Consider the following 17,527-nt stretch of genomic DNA (forward strand, 5'->3'; position numbering starts at 1 on the left):
TTCAGCAGACTTGAGTTAAAGTCCGCTCACTTCCAGGGGCACCTTGGCAGTGCCCCTGCCAGCCTGGCAGTGCCAAGGAATCCGGGTGCCAGAGGGAGAGCCAGGGTGCCACATTGCCCTTCCCCCGACCACCCAGGGGTCCCCCGTGGCCTGGGAGAGCCCCGCATGTGCCCTTACGACTGGTCCACATTTGGATTCACCTGATGAAGGAGCTGCGCTCTGAAAGCTAGTGATTCGAAACAAACCTTTTGGACTTTAACCTGGTGTTTTAAGACTTCTTACTGTGTCCACCCCAGTCCAACGCCGGCATCTCCACATCATCACGTTTGTGTGGACCAGTACTAAATGGCGCCCTGGCGAGGTCTCCCAGGCAGGGCCATTGAGTCCCGGGTGTCGGGTGAATTTGGCAAATGTATATTTAAATGAGCTGTACGGAATCTCCCGAGACGTTTCAAGCGTCGCAAATCTCATGACCGGTCTCTTGCGAGATTCAACGGCCTCGTCTCGACACCAAGTCGAGTACGACAAGGTCGCTCAATCACACACATCGTTCGAGTTACTCAAATACTGGAGTGCAAAGTTCAGTTTAATGGTTAATGGGATAAATGATAGTTCTTGTAAAAAATGAAAGCAGTCTGGTATTCCTCTTGGAGCGCTAACCTTTGACTATGTAGCTTTGTAGTTTGCAACATACAGTAATCGGGAGGGAAAATATAATGATCATACAAGCTGGGAGGATATATTTTGCCCTGAATCTTGCCAAGCAGGATTTTTACATCTGCAATTCTGGCTGCACCTTCCCATCTGGAGCTGTGTGCAAAAAGAAGGTGAGAACAGCGCTATGCACTTTAAATGATTTAGAAGTACAACACTTTGTTCCTGTGACCCAGTTAACACATTTGCACAGGATAGAACTATTACATCTTAGTTTCTGCTTTAGAGTGGATCAATAATAAGAGGTCAAAGATTCAGAATCATTGGCAAAGGATCTGGAGGGGAAATGAGGCGAAACATTTTACCTCGGATGGTTGTCAGGAACTGAAACAGCTCTACCTCTGAAGGTCATGGAGGCTGATTCCAAAAATCATTTTAAAATGCAGTTGGACAGGCCCTTGAGGATGAGGAATTTACAGGATTATAGTTAAAAAGCAGAAATGTGGGACTAAGCATCACCTCAATGTCAAAAAGCCAGCAGCACAGGCACAATGGACTAAATGGCCTCCTTCTGTGCTCTTAAGTTTCTATGATGGATGTTGTCATGCGATGGTATATTTCCAGAGGATTGTTAGCAAATTAAGGATAACACCATAAACCTTCGGTGTAAGGACCCTGGAATTGGGGAGAGCACTCCTGCTCCTGGCGACTTCACATGACTGTTTCCACTAAAATGTTTTTAAGACTAGTTCACAATGCCGAGGCCCACTGACAGGGCAAACCCGAAACCGGCCCCACATACCAGGAGCAACCTTATAGAGGGGTCCTTCACCAGGTATTAAATTCCTCATTAACATTTTCTAATGCCTGCTTTAAATGACTGCTGGGACAATGGCCGGATAAATTTAGCTGTTGTACCAACACCTGTGCAGATTGGGTACACCGTTGCCAAACGTGTGCGACTTGTGTCATTTCTAAAAATAAATTTAGAGTACTCAATAATTATTTTTTTCCAATTAAGGGGCAATTTAGCGAGGCCAATCCACCTAGCCTGCACATCTTTTTGGGTTGTGCGGGTGAGACCCATGCAGATATGGGGAGAATGTGCAAACTCCACACGGACAGTGACCCAGGGCCAGGATTGATCCCGGGTCCTCGACGCTGTGAGGCAGCAGTGCTAACCACTGTGCCACCGCGCTGCTCTACATTATTTTACTCCCAGGGAGTGGACACAATACAAGCAAATTAACTACTTGTCGTAAACCACTGTTGCACCTCTATTAGGTGATGTAAGGTAGGACCTGTACTACAGGTTCGCCGGTAGTCCCTGCCTGCTGGCTCCGCCCAGTAGGCGGAGTATAAATATGCGTGTCCTCCATTCAGCAGCCATTTCGCCAGCTGCTGTGGGAGGCCACACATCTTAGAGCAATAAAGCCTCAGTTGTATCCAACTCTAGTCTTTGTTCAATTGATCGTGCATCAATTTATTGCTCTAAGATTTTCTAGTAGATGGACCTCCGTATCAAGCCAGATCACCTGCAGCTGGATCCGCAATCAAGCGACACCAAAAAGGACTTTAATCACTGGCTAGCTTGCTTCGAGGCGTACATCAACTCAGCGACCACCTCTGTTCCGGGCTCAGAAGATACAGATCCTGTACTCAAGGTTGAGCTCCAACAAGTTTCCGCTGATCCAGGACGTCCCGAACTATGCCGGCGCCATGGCGCTTCTAAAAGAAAACTACGCACAGAAGACGAACACGCTCTTCGCCAGGCACGTACTGGCCTCTCACTCCCAACTCCCTGGTGAGTCCATAGAAGACTCGTCCGGGACTGTGACTGCCAGGCCGTTCCGGCCACTGAACATTCGAACCTCCTTATGCGGGATGCGTTCGTTACGGGGATTGGGTCGGACCTCATACGCCAAAGACTGTTAGAAGGGGCCACGCTCGATCTAGCTGAGACAAAGAAGCTAGCATTCTCTATGACGGTCGCCTCGCGCAACAGTCAGGCCTACCCCCCAACCGCGCGGCCCACCCCTCCTATGCATCGTGGACCCCACAGACGGCCGCCCCAGCGGGGGCCTTACCCAGCCAGTACGCCTGCGCCAAGCGCCATCCCGCGCACCCCGGGGGTCCCCGATGTTACTTCTGCGGCCAGCAAAAACACCCTCGCCAACGCTGCCCGGCCCTTTGCAAGGCTTGCGGCAAAAAGGGGCACTTTGACTCGGTGTGCTAGGCCTGCGCAGTCGCCGCTTTCACCCCTATCTCCCTAGTCTACACACAATGGGCGCCGCCATCTTCATCTCCCCGGACCACGCGCGGCCAGTGGGCGCCGACATCTTCCCCCCCCCCCCCCCCTCAGTCCACGTGCGGCCCATGGGCGCCGCCATCTTGTTTAACCCCCGCAATGTGCGGCCCATGGGCGCCTCCATTTTGTCCCCCGTAGGATCTTCAGGCGCCACCATCTTGTCTCCCCCACAGGGCATGGACACCGACAGCATTCCAGGACCTGGGCCCCCTAGGCTCCCCATCATCCGACGCCACCGACGACCGACCACGACTCGCCTCAGTGACGATCGACCAGTCTCGTCCGCACAACCTGGCCACCGCATCGACCAGCGTGAAAATCAACGGCCAAGTGACCTCTTTCCTGCTGGACTCTGGGAGCACCGAAAGCTTCATACACCTGGATACGGTAAGGAGCTGCTCCCTCGCAGTACACCCCGCCAACCAAAGAATCTCCCTGGCCTCCGGATCCCATTCAGTTGCAATCCGGGGGTACTGTATGATCACACTCACGGTCCAGGGCGTAGAATTCAGTGGCTTCCGCCTCTATGTCCTCCCTAACCTCTGCGCTGCTCTACTACTCGGCCTGGACTTCCAGTGTAACCTCCAGAGCCTAACCCTCAAATTCGGCGGGCCCCTACCACCCCTCACTGTGTGCGGCCTCGCCACCCTAAAGGTCGATCCGCCTTCTCTCTTCGCAAATCGAACCCCGGATTGCAAACCCGTCGCCACCAGGAGCAGACGGTACAGCACCCAGGACAGGATTTTCATCAGGTCTGAGGTCCAGCGGCTGCTTCGGGAAGGCATCATCGAGGCCAGCAACAGCCCCTGGAGAGCATGAGTGGTAGTCGTTAAAACTGGGGAAAAACGCAGAATGGTCATGGACTACAGCCAGACCATCAATCGGTACCCGCAGCTCGACGCGTATCCTCCCCCACGCATATCTGATATGGTATTCAGATTGCACAGTATCGGGTCTTCTCAACGGTAGACCTCAAATCCGCCTACCACCAACTCCCCATTCATAAATCGGACCGTCCATATACTGCTTTCGAGGCGGACAGTCATCTCTATCACTTCCTCAGGGTTCCCTTCGGCGTCACTAACGGGGTCTCGGTCTTCCAAAGGGAGATGGACCGAGTGGTCGACTGGTACGGTTTGCAGGCCACCTTCCCGTTCCCAGACAACGTCACCATCTGCGACCATGACCAGCAGGACCACGGTGCCAACCTTGCCAAATTTCTCCACACCGCCACTCTCCTCAACCTCACCTACAACAAGGGGAAGTGCGTGTTTAGCGTGACCCGCTTAGCCATACTTGGCTATGTGGTCCAGAACAGAGTTCTGGGGCCCGATCCCGACCGCATGCACCCCCTCATGAAGCTCCCCCTTCCCCACTGCCCCAAGGCCCTCAAACACTGCCTGGGGTTCTTCTCATACTACGCCCAGTGGGTCCCAAACTATGCAGACAAGGCCCGCCCACTCATACAGTCCACACACTTTCCCCTGGCGGCCGAGGCACAACAGGCCTTCGCCCGTATCAGAGCCGATGTCGCCAAGGCTGGGATGCACGCAGTAGACGAGATACTGCCCTTTCAAGTAGAGAGCGACGCATCGGACGTCGCCCTAGCCGCCACCCTCAATCAGGCAGGCAGACCCGTGGCATTCTTCTCCCGCACACTTCATGCCTCAGAAATTCGGTACTCATCCGTCGAAAAAGAGGCCCAAGCTATTGTTGAGGCTGTGCGGCATTGAAGGCATTACCTGGCCAGCAGGAGATTCACCCTCCTCACTGACCAACAGTCGGTAGTCTTCATGCTCAATAACACACAGCGGGGCAAGATCAAAAACGATAAAATCTTGAGGTGGAGGATCGAACTCTTCACCTATAATTACGAGATTTTGTATCGCCCTGCCAAACTCAACGAGCCCCCAGACGCCCTATCCCAAGGTACATGTGCCAGCGCATACAAAATGATCAGGGGGTTGGATAGGATAGACAGTGAGAGCCTTCTCCCGCGGATGGAAATGGCTGGCACGAGGGGACATAACTTTAAACTGATGGGTAATAGATATAGGACAGAGGTCAGAGGTAGGTTCTTTACGCAAAGAGTAGTGAGGCCGTGGAATGCCCTACCTGCTACAGTAGTGAACTCGTCAACATTGAGGGCATTTAAAAGTTTATTGGATAAACATATGGATGATAATGGCATAGTGTAGGTTAGATGGCTTTTGTTTTGGTGCAACATCGTGGGCCGAAGGACCTGTACTGCGCTGTATTGTTCTATGTTCTATGTTCTAGACCGACTCCGGGCCCTGCACGACAGCCTTTGTCACCCGGGAGTCACACGAGTGTACCAATTTTTCAAGGTGCACAATCTGCCAGGTCTGTGCAGAGTGCAAGCCGCACTTCTACCGGCCAGACCGTGCGCGCCTGGTGAAGGCCTCCCGCCCCTTTGAACGCCTCAGCGTGGATTTTGAAAGGCCCCTCCCATCCACCGACCGAAACACGTATATTCTCAGTGTGGTCGGAGTACTCGAGATTCCCCTTCACCATCCCATGCCCCGATATGACGTCTGCCACCGTCATCAAAGCCCTAAACACTATCTTCGCTCTGTTCGGTTTCCCCGCCTACATCCACAGTGACAGGGGATCCTCATTCATGAGTGATGAGCTGCGTCAGTTCCTGCTCAGCAGAGGTATCACCTCCAGCAGGACGACCAGCTATAACCCCCGGGGAAACGGGCAGGTAGAGAGGGAGAACGGGACGTTGTGGAGGGCCGTCCAACTGGCCCTACGGTCCAGGGACCTCCCAGCCTCTCGCTGGCAGGAGGTCCTCCCTGATGCACTCCACTCCATTCGGTCACTGATGTGCACCGCCACTAACAACACACCCCACGAACGTCTTTTTGCCTTTCCCAGGAAGTCCACATCTGGGGTGTCGCTCCCGACTTGATCGCGACTCCAGGACCAGTCCTGCTCCGTAGGCACGTCCAACTCCACAAGGCGGACCCGTTGGTGGAGAGGGTGCAATTGCTCCATGCAAACCCCCAGTATGCCTACATGGCGTACCCCGACGGCCACCAGGATACTGTCTCCCTCAGGGACCTGGCACCAGCAGGTTCCGTACACACACACCCCTCCGGCCCGGCGCCACCCTCCCCTCCCCCGGCGCTCCCAGCATTAACCCCACCAGGACCATCCGTACTTCCCCTGCCCACGCCCGAGGATGAAGAGGAATTCGGCACGCCCCCGGAGTCACCGAACATCGGGCCAGCATCGACATCACCGCCACCACTACGTCGCTCCCAGTGGGACATCAAGGCACCGGACCGGTTAAATCTCTAACTGGTCCGCCGGACTTCAAAAGACATATTCGTTTCTGCTCGAATACTGTAAATATAGATCCATTGATTGCTGTATATAGTTCTCCACCACCCCCGCCGGACTCAATTTTAACAGGGGGTGAATGTGGTAAACCACTGTTGCACCTATATTAGGTGATCTAAGGTAGGACCTGTACTAAAGGTTCGCCGGTAGTCACTGCCTGCTGTCTCCGCCCAGTAGGCGGAGTATAAATATGTGTGTCCTCCATTTAGCAGCCATTTCGCCAGCTGCTGTGGGAGGCCACACATCTTAGAGCAATAAAGCCTCAGTTGTATCCATATCTAGTCTTTGTTCAATTGATCGTACATCACTACTACACCACCACGACCACCCATAATGGGGCATTCCTCTAGCCTCTAGTGAGAGCCAATTCAGAAGAGTTAAAACACTTTTATCTTTTAGGATGACCTTTTGTTTGAAGATTGTTCTGTCCAAATTCTTCAACCGTGTTGCTGTTGAAAAGATTATCTGAGGCCCAGTCCAGTTTCATAACGGGTACTTGTGCTGCTTGTTCTCAATCAGCAGCCTGTTCATCTGAATGCAGCCTTTTTCACAAGAATAGTGTGGCAGAGGAATACCCTTTAACCCATTCAGAAGATTTTGAGTTACTATGAGTTAAAATAATTGGGACGCACAAATTGAAGGTTTAATTTGAACGAGTAGAAGAATTCACAAAATGCTGCGTTGCTGGTTAATTTATTTTTAAAATTTCATTATAGGATCTATTACGATAACTCAGAGTTTCGATAGAGAGAGTCAGCGAGAATACACTGTGTCAGTGACAGCAACGGACCGGGCCCAGGAGCCACTGATTGGTATTTGTCAGCTGATCATACTCATAGCTGACGAAAATGATAATGATCCAAAATTCGAGAACAGTCGTTACCAATGTAAGCATCAAGCGCTGACCCAACCCACCAATAATTGGCTCCAAGATGCGTATGATTTCTTTGATGTTGAAGTAATGTTGGACTCCTATGTAATAACCAGCGTTCTGCTACTGTAATTTCCTCTCCCTTGGGCCCTGTTTCTCTAGCAAGTGAAGTACTCCTACTTCTTTTCTCTGTGACTCGCACTGGCAAAATTAATTCCGGATCTGAAATGAAACAGCCTTTTCATGCCTGTCTCTTCTGTTTCGGCAACACAATGAATATTAAGTGCATTCAGTAATTTTAAACATTATAAAATAGGCATTTAATTTTGAAATATGCTCCCATTTCTAAATAGATGATGCATTTTTAATCCCCTCCTCTACGGAAAATGCTGACTCATGGGCTATGGGTAAACATTTATTCCTGCATCTTCCCCAGGCTGTCAGTGCTTTTCTGGTGTGTCTACAAACAGTGAATTTTTCCTCTCTCTATTCCAGAGATAGTGAGCTAAATTGTCACAACCCAACTGCTGCTTCGGTTAAGATCAGCACTTGCTTGGTCTGTGTCGTTTGGCTCTATACTAGAAAATGCATCAAGCCACTGTTAGCTTTTCTTTTTCATATTTTGTTTTGCCACAGTGCACACCATATCTTGTGCACATTCACAAAGACATATTACTTTACTCTTGATCCTGTATCCTATAAGTCCCCTGGGCCGGATGGGATTTATTCTAGGATTCTCTGGGAAGCTAGGGAGGAGATTGCTGAGCCTTTGGCTTTGATCTTTAACTCATCTTTGTCTACAGGAATAGTGCCAGAAGACTGGAGGATAGCAAATGTTGTCCCCTTGTTCAAGAAGGGGTGTAGAGACAACCCCGGTAACTATAGACTAGTGAGCCTTACTTCTGTCGTGGGCAAAATCTTGGAAAGGTTTATAAGAGATAGGATGTATAATCATCTGGAAAGGAATAATTTGATTAGAGATAGTCAACACGGTTTCGTGAAGGGTAGGTCGTGCCTCACAAACCTTATTGAGTTCTTTGAGAAGGTGACCAAACAGGTGGATGAGGGTAAAGCACTTGATGTGGTGTATTTGGATTTCAGTAAAGCATTTGATAAGGTTCCCCACGGTAGGCTACTGCAGAAAATACGGAGGCATGGGGTTCAGGGTGATTTAGCAGCTTGGATCAGAAATTGGCTAGCTGGAAGAAGACAAAGGGTGGTGGTTGATGGGAAATGTTCAGACTGGAGTCCAGTTACTAGTGGTGTACCACAAGGATCTGTTTTGGGGCCACTGCTGTTTGTCATTTTTATAAATGACCTGGAGGAGGGCGTAGAAGGATGGGTGAGTAAATTTGCAGATGACACTAAAGTCGGTGGAGTTGTGGACAGTGTGGAAGGATGTTACAAGTTACAGAGGGACATAGATAAGCTGCAGCGCTGGGCTGAGAGGTGGCAAATGGAGTTTAATGCAGAAAAATGTGAGGTGATTCATTTTGGAAGGAATAACAGGAAGACAGACTACTGGGCTAATGGTCAGATTTTTGGCAGTGTGGATGAGCAGAGAGATCTCAGTGTCCATGTACATAGATCCCTGAAAGTTGCCACCCAGGTTGAGAGGGTTGTTAAGAAGGCGTACGGTGTGTTAGCTTTTATTGGTAGAGGGATTGAGTTTCGGAGCCATGAGGTCATGTTGCAGCTGTACAAAACTCTGGTGCGGCCGCATTTGGAGTATTGCGTGCAATTCTGGTCGTCGCATTATAAGAAGGATGTGGAAGCATTGGAAAGGGTGCAGAGGAGATTTAGCAGAATGTTGCCTGGTATGGAGGGAAGATCTTATGAGGAAAGGCTGAGGGACTTGAAGCTGTTTTCGTTAGAGAGAAGAAGGTTAAGAGGTGACTTAATTGAAGCATACAAGATGATCAGAGGATTGGATAGGGTGGAAAGTGAGAGCCTTTTTCCTTGGATGGTGATGTCTAGCATGAGGGGGCATAGCTTTAAATTGAGGGGAGCTAGATATAAGACAGATGTCAGAGGTAGGTTCTTTACTCAGAGAGTAGTAAGTGCGTGGAATGCCCTGACTGCAACAGTAGTGGACTCGCCAACACGAAGGGCATTCAAATGGTCATTGGATAGACATATAGACGATAAGGGAATAGTGTAGAAATGCTTTAGAGTGGTTTCACAGGTCGGCGCAACATCGAGGGCCGAAGGGCCTGTACTGCGCTGTTTGAACACAATTTGAAAAAAGTAGCAAAAAAATAAGTTGGATGAAATAGTTTATCTTTTGCCCTCAGACTACTTGCGCGAGGACACACCAGTTGGCACTAGTTTCCTGCGTGCAGCAGCCCATGATGATGACCATGGAATCAATGCAGTCATCACTTACTCTATATCTCGGCAGCAACCAGAGTACTTCCAAATCAGCCCCAGCACAGGCTGGATTTATGTCAACCATCCCATTTCTCAGGTAAGGATATGAGGTCTGTATTGTTAATAGTGAAATCAGACTGAACAGTTTCAAGGGTCTTGCCAGTTCTGATACAGCCCAAATGCATAACCACACAGCCCTGAAATTAGTCTAGAATCAAACACACATAATTCAAAAAGTCCATAGCTATCCGTGTTTACTTCTTGCATTGGCTCTTTAGAAAGGACACTAAATGTTTGGGCCTCAAAGTCAGATCATGCTGCACTACATGTGACCAGAAAGTGAACTGGACCAGTCATATAAATATTGTGGTTACAAGAGCAGTTCAGTGGATTGTAATCCTGCAGCGAGGAATTCACCTCCTGACTGCCCAAAGCCTGTCCATCATCTACAAGGCACAAGTCAGGAGTGTGATGGAATACTCCCCACTTGCCTTCACAAGTGCAGCTCCAACAACACTCAAGAAGCTCAACATTTGCCAGGATAAAGAAGCTAGCTTGACTGGCACCCCATCCACAAATAGTCTCCTCCTCCACCACCAATAAACAGTGACACTAGATCCACAGCAGAAACTCACCAAGGCTCCTTCAAAACCCTCCAAACCCACGATCACTACCATCTAGAAGGACAAGAGCAGCAGATACCTGGGAACCTCACCACCTTTATGTTCTCCTCCAAGTCACTCACCACCCTGCCTTGAAAATATGTCGCCGTTCCTTCTCTGTCGCTGGGTCAAAACCCTGAAACTCCCTCCCTAGCAGCACTGTCGGTGTACCTACACATCATGGATTGCAGCGGTTCAAGAAGATAGCTCACCACGACCTTCAGAAGAGCAATTAGGGATGGGCAATAAATGCTGGCCGAGCCAAGAAAGCTCACATCCTTAAATGAATTTTTAAAAACACCTCCTAAAATTGAGGGCCTAACATTTATATGAGGCTGCTTTTGCAAAGTTCATTTGCACATGACTGCAACATACACCTTTACATATGATGTTTTCAGATTCTTCGAGTACCAGTGGAACCAATGGGATTGCTACATGCTGCCACCATAAATGTTAATAGGAACATTTTTCCTTCAGATGGGACAAGCAGGACATTAAACTGCTCAAAACCCTACCAGCAATAATATGTCCCCCCAACGACCCACCCCACCATGCCAGGGTCCCTACCAAAGATGCCATTATCTCCTAGACTCTCTCCAGTGGCCCAAAATTTGAATCTCTGCCATTCTGGGCTGAGTGGGTGATGAACCCCTTCCTGAGAAAGGTGGAGAGGTCTCAACTGGTGCATAAATTCCATGCGACTTGTAAAAAATGGAAAGACTCAAGGCAAACAGTGGTCTGGGTCAAGGCCAAGGGTGAGGCTAGACTAACTGAGTGATTATGATAAAGATTTAGTAATCCAGGGGCATGAGTTCAAATATGGAATGAAAAAACTAGTTCTGCTAAAATGATCATGAAACTACTGGATTATCAATAAAACCCACCAAATTTGCTGATGTCTTTTAGGAAAGGAAATCTGCTGTCCTTACCTGGTCTGGTCTGTATGTGACTCACAACCACAGTTCTGTAGTTGACTCTTAACTTCCATCTGAAATTGTCCATTACGTTACTCAATTATATCCATGAAGGTCGCTCAACACGACCACCTCAAGGACAATTAGGAATGGATAATAAATGGACATCTGACCAACGACATCCCCACATACCGTGAATGAATTGAAAATCCACCACAGGACAGGTGTTTGTTCTGGCCAGTCAGTGAAACAAACTGATCTCATCAAAGATGCATGTGTGCCTCGTCAATGGAGTCTAATCAAGGAGGCATGGACTCTGAATAACATTTTAAAATGTGTAAATAAAAACCCAGAGTCATCTTTGTGCTCGGGAGACCAATAAAGCAAATAGATGAAGTTGAGGGTGTGCGGGGGGGTCCTAAAAATCGCTTCTCCACACCAAGCCCCACCTCCTAGGGTCAGAGTTTGGGGCAAGTGGCCACCAGAGGTGGACTCAAAATGGCCTGTTCTCCTGCCTGATATGTGCAAATGAGGTGCCTGCCCCTGACCATGCAAACTCTACAACCTGAGCAATGTCTAGGCCCTTTGTACAAGCTGGATATCTGTAGCATAGTACACGTTCAGCTTCATGCTTGAACTTTAATTTGACATAATTATTGCAACTTACATTGACAATTACAATGATGGAGAATAAAATCAGCTGTTTTCAGAATTAACTTCTTTCGGTTATTCAATTTATTTTAATTTTGTTTGCAATTTACGGGGCATTGGACCTCCATTTTATATTGGTTTCATTTTGCCTTTTTGTTGTTAATGTCATTCCCATTGATCACCCAGGAATAGTTAAATAAAATGTAAATGACTGAAGGAAATTGTGCCTCTGCCAAGGATTTTACGACTACATCCTGCCCAGAGAATCGTCTGTTGACATGTTTAGGGACCTGATTACATACTGCATGCTAAAGAAAAAGAAAATCTCTGATTTGATCAAATCATTATCGGTTCTTGACATGTCTTTTGTGTTTTAGATTGCTCATATCAGTCGTCAGATTATAGCAACTGACGGAGGCAATCGAAGCAGCAGTGTTGAGCTAACAGTCACCATCACTAATATTCACAACCAACCACCCCAGTGGGAGCAAGAAGAATATCAAATAACTATCCCAGAGAACACCACTCGTGATTTGAGGATTGTGGTATGTAATATTTGTTAAATGAAATGACTTGGAGAGACTTATAAGAAAGGCTTATGAGTTTCTTTTTTAAATTTAGAGTACCCAATTTTTTTTTTCCAATGAAGGGGCAATCCATCTACCCTGCACATCTTTGGGTTGTGGGGATGAAACCCACACAGAGATGGAGAGAATATGCAAACTCCACAAGGACAGTGACCCAGAGCCGGGATCGAACCTGGGACCTCGGTGCCGTGAGGCAGCAGTGCTAACCACTGCACCACCGTGCTGCCCCTGGCTTATGAGTTTTAAGTAAAATGTTCATAAAGAAAAATTTCAATACTGAAATTTTAATCAAGGACAAGTTACGTTCAGGTTAAAATGAACACAGACCTGGGATCGAATCCCAAACCATCCCCACCCCAACATACCATCCTCAGAGAAAAAGGCATGAAAAATCCGACAGACATCTTCCATTGGTTGAGCAGAAATTCTTCCGATTAAATACTGGTTTGGCCAAAAGCATTCTCTTTGATCCCCATCAGAAACTCCACTTTCTAGCCACCGACACTCTCCCAAGCCAATTTCTGAGGCTGAACCAGAAAGGTCACAATCTTTTTTTTTCTATTTAACCCTAAGTTCAGCTTCCTTCCCCATACCCTCCCCATTGCCAAGTATTGCCACTTAGCTCTGTAACCTCCCACAACTCGACAAACCTCTTAAGATCACTGCACTTCTCTAATTCTGGCCTTTTGCACGTCCATGATTTTCTTCACTCGTCCATTCCTGCCCTGCCTTGCCAAGTGCTTTGGAACTTTTTTATAAACTACGTTAAAAGGTACTATATTATTGCAAGTCATTGTTGTTTATTTCAACCATTTTTGTCTCCTCCTTTTCTCAGGCATAATGTTTGGCATGCATTGGCATTGCGTGCTTCAAGTTCCCTTCGCTCTTTCTGGCATTTGTACATGCCTAATTTTATTCACTTTTCCATTGGCTGCCATGCCTACAGTTATGTTGCCCAAATAGCAATTCCTTCATGTTCATGTATCAGCCTTGACAGTTTGGATTAGAAGACTATTCAACCTCAGCGAGGTTGATCATGACCTCAGCCAATGGTCATGTCTTTTCAGGCGGGGATATCAGTCAGGAAGAGGGAATCTATTTTCCATTACCTAGCCCAGAGGGCCAAAGCCAATTATTAGTTTGTACACTAATACAGCTCAGGAATCGAGTCTGAACTCTTCTCTATGACTTATTTCATTCTTCTTTAGCTAGTTGAGATATCTGTTTTCGGAGGTAACATCAATATTTTTCTTTCTCTCAAGACTTCCCAGGTCACAAATAAAACACTCTGCCAAGAAGGTAGACTAGTTTCCCCTCATTGGAACAGCTAATGCTATTTTGTTATTGCACACACTGTGTTATGTGTAGGTAGTGATATGAGACAACACCCTTTTCAAAAAATGAATCAAACTCCCCTTAGACTGTGTTCACACATCCTCTAGTGGTTTGCTAAAAAATAACATCCAGAGAGACGACATTCTTTTCAGCAGGAGAGTCCAGGAAAAAGGAATGTACGAGAAAATAAACAAATGGCTAGATGCGAGTTTCTGAATTGCGGTATTGAAATTAGGAGATAATTCTAGCATGGTTAGCCTTGTAACAAATCTAATTCTGTCTTTAATTTCTTTTCTTTCTCTATTTTATCAGCCTTATGGTTTTGAACATCTTACTCGTAAATAACACAATTGTACATACTCTTCCTCTTTTCTGTATACTTTCACTGGACCTTGAAACTGGGGACTCATAGAACAGTACAGAACAGAACAGGCCCTTCGGCCCTCGATGTTGTGCCGAGCTTTGTCCGAAACCAAGATCAAGCTATCCCACTCCCTGTCATTCTAGTGTGCTCCATATACATAGCTCAGACATTTAGAATTAGTTGGACAAGATTTAGATTAATCACATGCACCTAGGTACAGTGAAAGGTATCGTTCTGCGTACCATCCAGGCAGATCAATCCATACTTGAAAAACATAGGATGTACAATAAATACACAATGTATAGACATCGGGTGAAGCATACTGAATGTAGAGCTACGGCAATGGAGATGTGTACAGAGATCAGTTTAGTCCACAAGAAGACCATTCAAGAGTCTGGTAACAGCGGGGAAGAAGCTGTTTTTGAATCTGTTGGTGCATGTTCTCAGGCTTTTGTATCTTCTGCCCAATGGAAGAGGTTGGAAGAGAGAATAATCTGGGTGGGAGAGGTCTTTGATTATGCTGCCCGCTTTCCCAAGGCAGCGGGTGGTGTAGATAGAGTCAATGGATCGGAGGCGGGTCCGTGTGATGGACTGGGCTGTGTTCACGACTCTCTGCAGTTTCTTATGGTCTTGCGCCGAGCAGCTGCTATACCAATCTGTGATGCAGTCAGACAGGATACTTTCTATGGTGCAGCTGTAAAAGTTGGTAAGAGACAATGTGGACGTGCCAAATTTCGTAATTTCCTGAGGAAGTATAGGCGCTGTTGTGCTTTCTTGGTCGTAGTGTCGACGTGGGTGGACCAGGACAGATTGTTGGTGATGTTTATACCTAGGTATTTGAAGCTGTCAATCATCTCCACCATGGTACCATTGATGCAGTCAGGGGTGTGTACAACACTTTGCTTCCTGAAGTCAGTGAGCAGCTCTTTAGTTTTGCTAAAATTGAGGGCGAGATTGTTATTGCACCATACCACTAAGTTCCCTATCTCTCTCCTATACTCTGACTCATCATTGTTTGAGATCTGACCCACTACGGTCATGGCTTTAGTAAACTTGTAGATGGAGTTGTAGCCAGATTCTGCACACAGTCACGTGTGTATAAGGAGTAGGGGACTAAGTACCCAGCCTTGGAGGCTCCAGTATTGAGGACTATTGCGGAGGAGGTGCCGTTGTTTATCTCGTTCCTTCTTTGCTAGCTTCTTACAAATTTTAGGTATTTAAAGTCCGAGTTCAACTTCATCTCAGGCTAACCTGTCCCCTCTCCCATTTTTTTTCAACACCCAATGACAGCCATGTTCTTTGGTCCCGAGGGCGGAATCTTACCAGAATTTGGCGAAGTGTCAGGCTCAGACTGAAAACAGGCACTTAACTTTCCAGTTGCACATATCAGTTTTCTCTCCAAATCTTTAGCCTCTTTAAAGAAATAAAATGAGTGGGCATGGTTTACGCCTTCACTCTGGCAGGAGAGGGCCTGATTTAGCCAGCGACTGACTACACAGAGATCAGGGCACCATCTTCAAAGGGCGCCCTGATCAGCACTGAAATCTAACGGCCCCCAGTCCCCACCACGGAGGTATCAGGCGGTCTCCCCCACCCCCTGACAATCATCGCTGGCATTCCACTGCACCCCCACCCCAACATTCACCACAGGAATTCTCCGCCCCACCCCGACAATCATCACAGGAATTCCCTCCCCCCCCCCCCCCCGACAATCATCGCCGGCATTCTACGCCCCACCTGCCCCCAGCATTCATCATAGGAATTCTCCGCCCCACCCCGACAATCATCACTGGAATCTGCCCGCCCCCCCGCCGCCAATCATTGCTAGCATTCCCCCCCATTCACCATCACCGTGGAAGTATTGCCCGCACCCCCCCCCCCTCCACAACCACACAAATGAACCCCTCCCCATGGGTTTCCCGCTAGGGGCCCACCCCTCTCACTACTCCAGGCACAGATTAGCTCTAATAGGTTGGCACCAGGTTTGCACTGTGCTAACCTGGCAGTGTAAGCCTGACAGTGCCAACCTGACAATACCAACCTGTGTTGAGGGCATGTTCTCCCCCCCCCCACCCCCCCCGCCCCCCCGGGCTATACTTGCCTCTGTGCCCCCGGGGTGGGGGAATTCCTTCGGATGGTTCTCATTTGTTTACATGCTAACCACAGCTTGTACTTTCTGGTGCTGCAACTCACCTTCCTGATTAGTCTTCTCCTCTGTTGTTACCATAAATTTTAAATCACGTCCTGTCTGAAGAGATTGTTTTTTTGCCCAGAAATTAATGCTCACAATTAGAGTTGCCAATCTATGCTTACGTTTCTGATTTGACTTTTGCCTGCTCTCTGATTTACGGAGGAAAGTTTCCTCAGGGAGGTTTGTCTGCATTAAAGCTATTTGGTTGAAGCTAAAGGAACAAAGGCTTAGCTAAAACTTTTGGAAGTGGTACACATGCTGAGTTTCTGATTCACAGTTGCCACGCACCCTGCTTTATCTCTTGCACATGATTATCCTTTATCTGTGAGCCAAAAATATTAGCCAGCTATGAATAACAGAAAATACCGATAATGCTCAGCCACTCTAGAAGCTTCTGTGGAGAAGAGGAAAGCATTATTGGGTTGCAGTCAAAGCATAAGATGGGGTTTCGCCTCTGAGTTGGAAAACCAATGAGACTGCAGCATCTCCTTTCAGGAAGGCCTATGTCATGTGAGAGTACCTTTAAGAAATGGGTGTTTATAAATGGGTGTGTATATAAGTATCTGTAGTGACAGTACCTTTAAGAAATGAGTGTTTATTACTGCAGAGATGGGAAGCACGGTGGCACGGTTAGCATTGCTGCCTCATGGCCGTGAATACCTCTGCCAGCTGGTCCCCGCAGGCTCTGAGTGCACGACCAGGGATCCCGTCTGGGCCCGTCGCCTTCCGATGGTTCACTTTCAGGAAGGCCAATCTGACTTCAGAAGCTGTGATGGTGTGTATGGGTGAATTATGGGCTGCTGGGGCACTCGCCAGCGGATTGTTGGTTACCTGCTCGAACCGAGCATAGAATGCATTGAGTTCATCGAGGAGTGGTGCGCTGCTGCCAGAGATACTGTTCGGCTTCGTTTTGTAGCCCGTTATGTTGTTTAGTCCTTGCCACAACCGCCGAGAGTCTGTCTGTGACTCTAGCTTGGTTTGATATTCTCTCTTGGCATTCCGGATGGCTTTGCGGAGGCCGTACCTGGATTTCTTGTATAGGTCAGGGTTGTCTGCCTTGAACGCCTCAGATCTGTCCTTCAGTAGGGAGTCAATCTCGCGATTGAGCCATGGTTTCCGGTTGGGGAACGCACGTACTGCTTTCTTTGGCACGCAGTCGTCCACATATTTGCTGATGAAGTCTGTGACTGTGGTGGCATACTCATTTAAGTTGGTCGCTGAGTTCTTAAATATGGACCAGTCCACTGTCTC

General features: G+C 47.9%; 1 protein-coding gene across 2 annotated transcripts in view; it reads left to right on the forward strand.

The window, feature by feature from the left end:
• Positions 1-17,527, forward strand: part of LOC140385667 (neural-cadherin) — a 444,649-nt gene that overhangs the window by 297,607 nt on the left and 129,515 nt on the right. For both annotated transcript variants that reach the window (XM_072468059.1, XM_072468060.1), the window contains exons 10-12: positions 7,048-7,218; positions 9,497-9,669; positions 12,177-12,344. In XM_072468059.1, the coding sequence (XP_072324160.1) occupies positions 7,048-7,218; positions 9,497-9,669; positions 12,177-12,344 (512 nt within the window). The remainder of the gene's footprint in view (positions 1-7,047; positions 7,219-9,496; positions 9,670-12,176; positions 12,345-17,527) is intronic.

This window comes from Scyliorhinus torazame, chromosome 11 (genome assembly GCF_047496885.1).
Source record: "Scyliorhinus torazame isolate Kashiwa2021f chromosome 11, sScyTor2.1, whole genome shotgun sequence".
NCBI lineage: Eukaryota > Metazoa > Chordata > Chondrichthyes > Carcharhiniformes > Scyliorhinidae > Scyliorhinus > Scyliorhinus torazame.